A 12,644-nucleotide genomic window follows, 5' to 3' on the forward strand; every position below is an offset into this window, starting at 1 on the left:
GCATGACAGTTGCAGTCAAAATGCAAAACCTTTTTTTTTTATCTCTTTTAATGTGGTAAAAAGCAAATTATTTCCAGTCATTTCGACTATATGTGTATTTTACAGAAGAGGATTAGGGCCACTATAAAAAAAACAAAAAGGGGCATTGGGGAAAAAAAGGGCAGCAAGAATTCTGAGATTAAAGTCAGTATTCTGACTTTTTTCTCAGAATTGTGGGTACTTGGAAGTCATCAGCTTAACACTAGAAGTGCCGCGCCTCATTTACATACTTATACCTAGAAGCGCGGAGGGCCGGTCATCTGACCGCTTTCACCACCTCCTACTAGCGCCGTGTTGTTTTCACCTACTTAAAGCGCGCCTCGGGCGGTCAAAAGACCGCTGAGTCTTTACACAGGGGAGCTGGTACTGACACATAATTAATGCTAGATGGCGTTTTGCACAAAAGGAAGAATGAGCTGCCCAAACAAAATATTCGTAATGGTGACATTTGCACGTAACGTCAATATGTTAACAAATGAATGTGACTGAACCATTTAGAATCAGTGCCTTGTGACCTTGTTCTCAGTAGCTTCCCCATTGCCAGTTTTGTTTAGTTTAATATTGCATTTCCTGGTTTGTGCGAAAACGTAAATGCAAAATATAGTTTCAGTTTTGTTTCTAGGTTAGTGTAATAGTTTGCTTATTTGTCTGTGTGTTATTCTGTTGGCATATATGTCACTAGATTATCATGTTCGTTCGCCACACCACTAACCCACTGGCCCGCACCCCCACTGTGAAGCGTTCACGTCTTTTGTCTTGCTAATGCAACAGACTGCGCTGCAGCCTTCCACCCCCACATCCACAGAAAGCTTGTTCGATACTCGGAGTAGCAAAGTGAAGCCCGTAGACCGAGCTAAAGCAAGTTTGTTTGTATACTCAATGTTACGCCATTTCAAGTTTTAATGTCTAAAAGTTGTATGTTAGTGAATTGTAGGCTATGGTGTGTCACGTTGTGGGGGGGCCCCCTACCGGTCGCCCCCGGTTACAGCGGCAACGGTCCTGTTTTTGGTCACGTGATGTTCGTCCCTCAGGTGGGCGGGACCCGTGATCCGTCTCACCTGAGGGTCGTTTGTTTGTCTATATACGTCTTGTCTTTGTACCAGTTGACTGCTGGTTATTATTTCCTTCATTTGGAACAATGCACGGGTTTTTGGTTTGCACACTTTCTATTAAACCATCCTCTTTCCCTGAGACTTGGCGTGATCGCTTCCTTTTTGAGTTGCTCACCCTGCCCGTCACATGGTGAACATAACAAATCTACAAATAAATGTCTATAATGTTTTGTGTTAGACAAAGAACAAAAAGCATAAATAGGCAAAATAATTACAAAAATATCATTATAAAAGGTAGGCTATGTACCTTTGCGTAACAAAACGCAAAATTATTAAAATGATACGGATGGCTTCACGAATATAGTTGCCTTTCTCCTCTCTAATGTTCACTTTTTTATCTTGGCGTATTGTGTTGCCGTTTCAAATGAGGTATTTGATCGGTGAATAGCCGATGTGTGATCCCACGTCCTAACGACCGTGTTATCACCGAGTGTTATCACCATTCGGTGATTTACATGTAGCATATATTGCATAAGTTTCGTTCCCCACCTCAAATTAAGTTCCATTTATGTAGTGAATTGTGAACTTGAGAATAAACCTCCACCGCTGTGGTTAATGTTCATGCACTGTTTGAACAATATTTATTAATTACAGCCAGGTTTTGGAGGTTGTAGAACACAGCTACAGGCCAACAATGGGTGCATCCCGTCTCTTTAGCGTATATTGAATAAGTTTCGTTCACCACCTCAAATTAAGTTCCATTTATGTAGTGAATTGTGAACTTGAGAATAAACCTCCACCGCTGTGGTTAATGTTCATGCACTGTTTGAACAATATTTATTAATTACAGCCAGGTTTTGGAGGTTGTAGAACACAGCTACAGGCCAACAACGGGTGCATCCCGTCTCTCTTTAGCGTATATTGAATACGTTTCGTTCACCACCTCAAATTAAGTTCCCTTTGTTTTGATTTGTGTGTCAGCTTCACACAACTCAACATTCAAAACACAGCTTAGGTGCAGTCTTTGCACATTTGCCACAGACCAGTCGCTTACATGTCTGGCAGATGTCATACGTTTTGTTCCCTGAACATCTGCCGACTTGGCATTGTTTTCTTTTTGAGGGCGGGCAAGGAGCTTCAGGTAAAATTCGCTTTTGTGCCACTGCCCTAGCCGCTTTCGCCATTTTCTGCTGTGCACACAGCTCCTTTACCAACTCGAGAATAAACCTTCGTCTGCTCAGGTTAACGTTCATGCACCGTTTGAACAATATATGTGCATTTATTGCAGCCAGGTCTAGGAGGTTGTAGAAAACCGCGACAGGCCAACGACGGGTGTCTCCTTTCACCGAATACAGTCGTGCCATTTGATCCATAACATCAACGCCACATTTAGTCGTGTTGTAATATGAAACAGTTTCAGGCAGTTTCTTTGCGCCATTATCAATTGAAACTGTCTGATGCATTGAGCTCAGGATGCATACATTTTTTTTAGGTTTTGCCTGGTAAATCGTTAGAGTTAATTTTCCAGCCCGCAACACCTTGGTGGAAAATCTTTCAGACTGTGCCTGTGTACATGGGGGCATCTCACATCTGATTTTATTCATCGTACCAACAATAGTGGTTTTGTTCGCCAAAAGGGTGTTTGCAAGTGCCAATGAAGTGAAGAAATTGTCAGTCGTTACATTTCTTCCTTTTCCCGTGAAAGGCTCCATCAAACGCAACACAATATTTTCAGACAACCGTTGACCAGCCGGCCTGCTTTCATCTTTTCCTAGATAGGGAATGGCGTTCAACATATATTTTGTTTCAACATCAGCGGCCACCCAGAACTTAATCCCAAATGTATCGGGTTTATTGGCCATGTACTGAGTGAAACGACAGTGAGCTTTAGTTGGGAACAGTTGCTTATCAACAGTTATGTTCTCACCGGGCGTGTAAGAAGCAATACTGTTTTTCACAAATTCATCAAATATCTCCGAGATCATAGCAAATTTATCACTCGCAAGGCGGGCAGCCCTTGTGCTCTTGTCATCAAAGCGCAGATAGCGCATGATATCTCTGAATGTCTGTCTAGACATTGTCTCTTTGAAAATGGGATTTCCTAAGTCAGCAGACCAGTATTCATCAAGTTTCATGCTTTTACCGGCTGTTATACCTCTCAAATAAACGAGACCCACAAATGCTTTCAGTTCGTCAGCTGTTAGTTTGAACTGAGCATTATTTCGTTCAGCCTCTGCCTCTGTGTATTTCAGAATTGCGCCCCACATTTCTGTGTCAATCAAACACAGTAAGCTGGTCAGTGGACTTTTAATTTTGTCCTTGGCATAACACGTAGGCCCTGGGGTTTCTCTCACAATATTGCACTCTTGTGCAAACCACACCGTACCGTCTTTGGCCTGAAATGAGTCACCACCACACTCAGTTTCAGAGTCCGATTCTGAATCAGATTCAAGATTCAGATCCATTTCACTTTCGCCCTCTCCATCCGACACCTCAGATTGTTTGCCCTCCGATTCCATCTCATCAATATTGCACAGCATGTCCAGCACTTGCTTTGGGGTGTACATGATTCTCTGTGCCATTTTTATAATGCACTATGCAACCTTTCAAACGCCCAAACCGAGGAGTCACGCAAACTGTGTTGCTGTTCGATCACCCAAACCGAGCTTTCAAGCAAACTGTGTTGCTGTTCGATCACCCAAACCGAGCTTTCAAGCAAACTGTGTTTCTGTTCAAACGCCCAAACCGAGGAGTCACGCAAACTATGTTGCTGTTCAAACGCCAAAACCGAGCTTTCAAGCAAACTGTGTTGCTGTTCGATCGCCCAAACCGAGCTTTCAAGCAAACTGTGTTGCTGTTCAAACGCCCAAACCGAGGAGTCACGCAAACTATGTTGCTGTTCAAACGACAAAACCGAGCTTTCAAGCAAACTGTGTTGCTGTTCGATCGCCCAAACAGAGTTTTCACTCAAACTGTGAAGCCACGTCCCGACAAATTTATAGCTCGCGTTGCCTCATGAATGCTATTGTGAATAAAGTGTTCATAACAGCACCGCCCATGCCATCATCTCAGTTTCGCTCGCAAAGGTATGCATTTACATACGTAACTTGCATTCTGCTTAATTCTTTTGTAATGCCATTCTGTCAAAAGCAGCCATACATAATGTATGTATCTAACAGCTAGCCCTGGCGAAGAGGGATTATACCCGAAAGATCATTCCTTTGAGATATTGACTTGATAAGTAGGCTAATTACAATTCACAGAATTCCTGCAAACTACTAAAGCATTTATTAGGCAAAGCAAGACTCTCTTACGGTTTGAAAACCATTGATGTAAACTTATATATAGTATATATTAAATAATATTAATAAATAAAGTATATATTTTAAGACTCTGGAAAGTGAAACACAATCACTTTCATTCAATGGACGAATTCCGTTTTGTCTTTACACAATAATCAGTTTGAACTTTGTGAATAATTTAGTTTTGAAAACTATTGATCTTTATTTAGTTATACTAAATATTAAATGACATACGAATCTTTGCGACACCCGCTGGCAGAAAAGAGAATCACAGTATTGAAGTGTAGGCGACGACGACAATATTACAGAGATACGAGCGAAATCGATTGAAACTAGCATGTGCAGGGTTTCTTTTAACAATGTAAAAATACTAGTTTATTAAAAGGACAATTCTGGGAAAAGTCATGAAAGGAAGGTTCTGAAATTGGATCCAGTGCAAAGATATTATTTGCAGTGCAAAGCGGCGCTTCTAGTAGACGTCACAGCGGTCAAATGACCGGAGCTTTGGCGCTTCTAGTGTTAATGACAGAGACACGTAGAGGCGTGCAGTTGGTGCACCAACCTGTGGACGGAAAATGTCTGATTTAAGTGAGTTTCTATGTGGGCGAGGGGTGCCAGAAGACATAATTTCAATAATGGAAGAGCAGAAGGTGAGTAACAAAGACAGTTTGTCAGCTGGCACTTTTTTCTCAGCAAGTTACCGTTACTTGTTAGCATGTTTGTTAGCTTATAATGTTAGTCAAATAGGCCATGTCTCAAATTACATCAGTCGGTGAATTGATGGGTTTTTGAGTATTATTGTACTTCTTTTCAGTTTGAACTGAGTAGTGTCACCCGTGGCTGTTTGGAGCTTACAGGTCAAGACACCATTGGGCACCATTACAAACTCGAGGCAAGCTTTTAAACTCATCGCTAGGCAACAGTCTTCATCAGCCTTAATCCAACTCAGCTGGGGTGGCAACGTCACATGAACATCAATCCAGTTATTCATCCCATCATTGCGCCATCTTCTGGACAATCTGTGAATAAAACCATATCAGCTAACCCAAAGACATCCTAAAAACTGCAGTGGCCATAACACTCTGTTATATGGAAGGATCAACCAGGCACCTGTGGGTCAACCAAATAATATTTTTAATGGTAGAGGGTGTGGCTGCAGGCAGGCAACCTACCTGGGACAAACCCAGGTCTGATAAGTGCTGAACATTAACTCTGACTGCCAGACCAAAGGGTCAGCTCCTTGGAACTAGATCAGCCATGCTACCTTAAGTGAGGGTTTCTGTCACAACACCCTCCCCTTCAGACAGTGACAGTTTTCTTCATGCTACCTTCTCCTCCGGGGAGCACCGCAACATTTGACACCTGCCATGTGTCCCTCTGTGCACAACCTTTCCCATCATGCCCCTCATGAGGGGTCCCCTCACATGGCTTCATGTCCTTTCACAGAAGAATAGCATTCATAGGGCATGCATGTCAGTCTCCATTTCACATTCAGCAGTTCAGTGTCATCTGAAAACTGTTTATCGATAGCTGTATGACAGAGACCCGGAAAGGTGTGGGAAAGTTAGAGGCGGTGGGCTGTTGTTGTTAAATTCAGATACTATGATCTCTGTTCTTCCCTGATGATTTGTGTTTGTAGACAGTGTGAGTGTGAAGCTGGATTTGGTATGTTGTGTCATGTTTGCAAGAAAACAAGCACACTTTAAACCCTTATTTTATGCTGGGTTGAAAATCCTCAACTCATCCATATTATTTGCAAAGAAGCATACATCTACTAGCACCAGTCTAGGTAGCAGCAGTTGTGCAGCTCTGGCCTTTAGCCTAGCATGCGATCTCTGTCTTCTACCGCTGCTCTTCTTATTGGAAGCTCTGCTCCTTTGAGTCTCAAATATATTATTTGTTTGTCAGTAAAATGACTACTCAAATGATTTTGATGATTGTCTGAGGTTTATAAAAATGTAATTTGAGTACTATTCAAATTACATAATTAAGATTTACCGGGAATGTAGCTTATATCTTATAGGCTACAAGATATATAGGATATTATAAGATTATAAGAGTTACCGGGAATGTAGCTTAAATCTTCTCACGGAATCATGGTTGAATAGTGATATCCCTGACTCTTCCGTTGGTACTGCCGGATTCACCATGGTACGTGCGGACAGAGACCCAGAAAGGTGTGTGAAAGTTAGAGGCAATGGGCTGTTGCAGTATGTGAATGACAAATGGTGCCTTGCTGGTCATATAACTGTGATAGAGAAGATTATGCCATTGGGATGTTGAACTCTTAATGGTTGGTTTGAGGCCTTACTATGCACCGATTGTCTTTATCGTTTACATTCTGCCCCAGGCTTTGCCCACGCACACATGTGATGTTGTTCAGGATGCAGTGGCAAGAGTACAAGCGGCCCATGAAATGACGGAGTTGGACATGTTCATGGAATCTGAGGACATTGAGGGGTCAGTGGATACATTGTCGGACTATTTAAAGTTTTGTACTGATGTGGTTCCGATTAGATCTGTCCGTTGTTTCTCGAATAAGGAACCATGGATTACAAGTAATAATAAGGGTCTCCTGAATTTAAAAAAGCCATTTAAATCTGGGGACCGTGAAAGGGTAAGGAATGTACAGCGGGATTTGAAGAAAGAACTAAGGAGAGCTAGAAGGAAGTGTGGGAGGTATGGAGGGGGATGAGGACTAGGACTATCACAGGTTATAAAAATGAAAGTAGCAGTAGGTGATATGAACATGGCCAATGAATTCAACCTGATTTTCATGTCCTCTCTGCAGATGAGGTTTGGGACAAACTATGCAGGGAAAGCTGCTGGTCCAGATGGGGTATCACCTTGGGTACTTCGGGAATGTGCAGTGGATCTGTCTAAGCCTCTGCAATCAGTCTTTAATTGGAGTTTGTGCACTGGCATAGTGCCTGTGAAGTGGAAAACATGCCTTGTGCCGGCCCCTAAGATTGGGAGGCTGGCAAGAGTTAAGGACTCCAGGCCGGAGGCTCTAACCTCTAGAGAGGCTTTTGCTCCGGATGTTTTTACCGCAGGTGCATCTGGCTGGGGATCCGTTGCAGTTTGCTTACCGGGAGAACATGGGCGTGGAGGATGCAGTGTTATTCATGATCCACAAAATACTTTCATTTTTGGATAGGCCAGGTGGCTACATGAGGCTTATGTTTTTTTACTTTTAACACAACTAGGCCCAAGATTCTTAAGGAACAGCTGGGAGAGATAGGTGTGGATCCTAGGGTGTGTACATGGATTTTTAACTATCTCTCGGAACGTCCACAGCATGTTAGGTTGGGAGAGTGCTGTTCTGGGAGCGTGGTGATTACAGTTTTTCTCAGTCGCTTTGGAGCATTTCTCAGATCAGGATTAACATTTGCACCACAGTGTGTGCATTTCTCAAAACAATTTGTTCAAACAGCACTACACAATGGTTGGCCACCTAAAGTCTGTACCTCACTCACAATCCTTTGTTCATTCCCCAAAGGTAAGTATTTATATCATACTGATAGCAAAGCTCCTTCACTCGGTCACCATTCCTTTCAAATGGTACACCATATAACTGTTTCATTCTCATCTGGTTTCTTCTAAGCACTCTGTCAATAGTTGAGATGCTTACTGACTGTATGTTTTCAAAGATGTCATGGTTGTCTATAATGGCACTCTGGATGTCAGAACGGGAGATGTAGGGGACGGAATCTCCCGCGGATGTTTTATGATGGCGAACCCAAGCGCCTCGTCCATACACTAAATAATCGCACAAGGGAACAAAGACTCGTGCGCTGTGTATTCAGTGCTGACGTAGAGGGTGAAACAAAGTAATTGCGGAGAAACTCGACGCGTATAAAGGGGGAAAACAGAAAACAATCGCGGAATACTCAACGCGTGTAACGGGGGAAAACAGAAAACAATCGCGGAATACTCAACACGTGTAACGGGGGAAAACAGAAAACCAAAAAGAAAACCAAGGACGCCAGTGGAGGTAGCTGGTTAGCTGACAAACGCCGCGAGGAAACAAAAAACCCTTGCCAAAAACCAAAACCAAACGGACAGAAAGAATAACAGCGGGAGGAAAACTTGAGAGGCCAGGGAGCGGCGCAGGAGGTAAGAACTTGAATGGACACAAACAAAACAACTGAAACGAGCAAGAGGCAGAGTGGCGAGACACCGAGCAGAGACAACAGGGAAATGGCGTGAGGTTGACGACACGACAACTCAGCAATGAGGCACTGCGCCTGTCGTCCTTAAAAACAAAGGATGACAGCGATGATGGCATTCACCTGATTAGCCTGTGGTCTGACTCGTGGGCTCCTCCTGGTGGCAACTGGAGGAGCCGCCCTGGGGCCAGCCCTGACAGAGGATCTCCCTAAGTTATAGCATTATTAGCTACGACCATTTTACAGATGACATTCTCCTGCTGAAGTGTAAAAAGGGGACCTCTGCCACCCCTGTGAGGTAGCCCTGCAGACCTGTGTAGTACACAAGTAGTAAGGCAAAACACAAGACTGAGTTGAGTATACTTTTAGAAAATATGTAACATTGTAAAATGAAGTGTTAGTGTGTACTGTAAACATAAAAGTATTACAGTATAGAGTTATTTGGATTACCCAACTGTTCTCTCTACAAAAAGTTTGGATTATTGAGGACACGGTTGATCTCCCAACATTTGGCTGCACCCTGCGGCCAGCTTCAGCCATTGTTAGGCCATGATTGACAACATGGTCTATAAGTGTGGCCCTTATTTCATCTGCAACATGCCCATGTCCATGGCCTCTTCTACCTCTCCCTCTGTTATGCCTCCTTACTCCCCTTCCACGCACTCTTACTGCTCTTCTTACTTCTGGCTGTTGAGCCTGGTCATTTCTTTGTGGATCTTCCATTGGTAGAAATTGTAAAACTGTTTTGCTTCCAGTAGTCTATATATGCTTGCCAATTGAAGGTTCATGAGATGCACCTTAGAGTAGTTTCAGAAAACTGCAATAATTAGTTTATCTAGAGTACACTCCCCTTCATTAGTAAAAGTCATGTTTCAGTTGAGAGCTAATCACCAGTTCAAACAATATTTACAAAGGTTTATAAAAATCGGCTTATTATGTCCTGACAACTGGCTTAACTATTTTGATTATAATTATGCATACAATGAACTAATGGCTAGGTGTTTTGGTGGGGTAGGACAGTTTAGTAGAGAAAAGTATAATATATTATGATTTGCATGAGAAAAGCGATTGAGAATTTGGGAAACAGCCGACAGTTGTACAGAATCATTTGCTATAGTGCTCGACATAATTTGCTGTTTGTATAAAGGAGTGATAAATGACAATTTGATGTGCACAAGTGACTAGATGATGTGCAAATTGAACGAATAGTTTTAAGAAATCTAATTCTGATCTGAGAAATGCTCCAAAGCGACTGAGAAAAACTAATATAGGGGCTCCTCAGTGTACGGTATTGTCACCCTTCCTCTTCAGTTTATACACTGATGATTTTAAGCATGCGTCTGAACTGTGCCATGTTCAGAAATATTCGGACGCATGGAATTTTGGCAACTCAGAAGAGTGCTCGTAGCAATAGATTCCTATCTCTGCGCTGCAGGACTGAGAGGTTCCGGCGTTCATTCATACCGGTGGGAATTAGGATACTGAACAAGGTGAACATAGGTGTATTTCGTATGTTGTATTATGTTTGGTAAATGTATGTATGTAATTGGTGACTGTAGGTGTCTCAATATCGGGTTATTGTATTTATGGGGTTATTGTATTTTTGTATTCTTGTGTGCTGTTAGGACAAACAAATTTCCCTCTTTGGGTATTAATAATGTATGTATCTATCCATCTATTAATATTGTTACATAATTGGTAAAAAAAACAAAACATCACTTTCCTGATTAAAATCTGTGAGACCTGTAGTTGTTAGGCATTTTTGTCTCACTGTAACGCAGGGATAGAGGCAGCCGGAGGTAGAGGTTGTACGTTGTGTTCTTTATTATCCATAAGTGACAAGCGAACCAAAGCAACCAACAAAGGGCTTAAGCATTAACAAGGAAACTTGCTTAGCAGGTCCTCAGCACACAACAGACGTAGATCGGGTCCAGTGATGAGCAGCTCTCTCGGATGAATGTGCAGCACTGGACAGCGCCACCTGTGGGCTTAAAAAGGTGAAACACGTGATAAGGCACAGGTGTTAGTAGTGCGGTGATTGGGACCTAGGGAGTGGTTTAGTGCTAGAGGGAGTGTGCAGTGTGGTTGTGTGTGTGTGGGTGCACGCGCCCTCTGAAGGCGGCCCGGCCTCCTCACCGTGACACTCACTGTTGCAATACTGGGCAGGACTTAACAATCTGTGAATCATCAACCTTTAATGAACATGCATATAGGTGAGAATATATAAATGAACACATAGCTGTTTGGCTCATCAGAGCTCTTCTGCACCTACATGATGATGCTTGACTGAAAATCCCGGGGATCTTCATTACTTGACCATACCTACAAATGAGTTGTCACATTTATGGACTTATGGATAATTTAATAAATAGCCATGGATTACTTTACTAATGTTACATACTTAACTCTGGAGGGTCATGTAGAATTGGAGAAGTACAGATATGTTTACTTTATAATTACCCTTGCAGTTTTTGTATTCATAATTCTCTTTAATATTGTTGTTATATATGTTATATTCACAAACAAAAGACTCCATGAGCCAATGTATATATTCATTGCTGCTTTGCTTTTCAATTCTCTTTTTGTATCAATAGCTTTTTATCCTAAACTACTTAGTGATTTACTCTCTGAACAACAAGTGATTTCTTACCATGCCTGTATGTTGCAGGCTTTTTGCATTTATACATATGCTCTGTCAGAGTTTACACTGTTATCTGCTATGGCTTTTGACAGATACGTGTCCATATGTAAACCTTTACAGTATGCAACTCTTGTAAAAATGTCCACTGTCAAAAAGGTTTTATTTTTATGTTGGTTTTTGCCTTCCTGTGAACATGGTATATCAATAATTCTAACATACCAACTTCATCTGTGCAAATTCAAATTGAACAGAATATACTGTAATAATTATTCAATAGTTAAATTAAGTTGTGGTGACATATCTGCTAACAATATATATGGGCTGTTTGCTTTAAGTGTTGCTGTATTTCCACCAGTCATCTTTATAGTGTTCTCTTATATAAGAATACTTGCTGTCTGTTTGAAGAATTCCAAAGATTTCAGAGGAAAAGCTCTACAGACCTGCTTACCACATCTTTTAATTTTTATCAGTTTCAGTGTCACATCATGTTTTGAAGTTATCAATAGCAGATTAGAAGCAAACATACCACAGATTATACTTATGATACTTTCAGTTGAAATTGTAGTTGTTCCTCCTCTAATAAATCCTATTATATATGGATTGAAACTGCAGGAGATTTTTATGAGGATTAAGAAAATACGTTTTGGGAAAACAAAACCCATGTTATTTTAGAAAGATATTTCTATATATATGTATAAGACTGGTTTTCAACAGAAACACATATATTGAATATGCATTTGTAGGTTTTGAAGAATGTAACTGTTTATTCCTATAAATGTTTTGACATTGAGGTGATATTGGCCTGCATTATCTAATAAAAAAAAAAACATGTTATGGAAAATGTACTTTGTGTTGAATTACAGATGAGTATATAGATAATGGAAGGAAACAACAGCATAAACAAAACTTTCTCAACAAAAGACTTGTAACAGAAATCCATTTATCTTATGTAACACCAGAGTCGTCGTGGGAAGAGAGAGTAGCAAGATTTATTATACCTAAATCCAAACTTCTAATCATGTAAACTGTTCATTGTCAAATCACAAGAGCTGTCCGACAAACAATAAAACTCACATGCAACAAACTATAAAGACATATTACACACTTACCCTTTACCAATAAATTAATGACACTAGGAACAAAGATTGACTAAACAAAACAACCAGCAAGACGAAAAGACAGACGAGGCATATATACTAATGCTAAACAAGAAACATGTGAATTTCACTAATGAGGGGCAGGGATACAAAAGACCCAGACTAGACTGACAGCTCGTACATCAGGGATGCACAACTTGAAGGAGAAGCCGGGCCAAAAATAAATGTAAAGCTGCTCAAGAGGTTCCCATAGCAATAGGATAAAACTGACCATTTGTATTTTGGTTATATCAGTGTTTTTGTGTGGCATGTTTAGTCTTGTTTTGCCGCTTGTTGTGTACTAG

The 12,644-nt window shown here is 41.2% G+C and overlaps 1 protein-coding gene across 1 annotated transcript; it reads left to right on the plus strand.

Moving 5' to 3' along the window:
- Positions 1 to 10,936: 10,936 nt before the first annotated feature.
- On the plus strand, positions 10,937 to 11,875 carry LOC143516183 (olfactory receptor 51E1-like). The gene has a single exon (XM_077007758.1). It carries the CDS (start codon positions 10,937 to 10,939, stop codon positions 11,873 to 11,875), a length of 939 nt encoding a protein of 312 aa, XP_076863873.1.
- The last annotated feature ends 769 nt before the right edge of the window (positions 11,876 to 12,644 follow it).

Source organism: Brachyhypopomus gauderio, chromosome 6 (genome assembly GCF_052324685.1).
Source record: "Brachyhypopomus gauderio isolate BG-103 chromosome 6, BGAUD_0.2, whole genome shotgun sequence".
NCBI classification, from domain to species: Eukaryota; Metazoa; Chordata; class Actinopteri; order Gymnotiformes; family Hypopomidae; genus Brachyhypopomus; species Brachyhypopomus gauderio.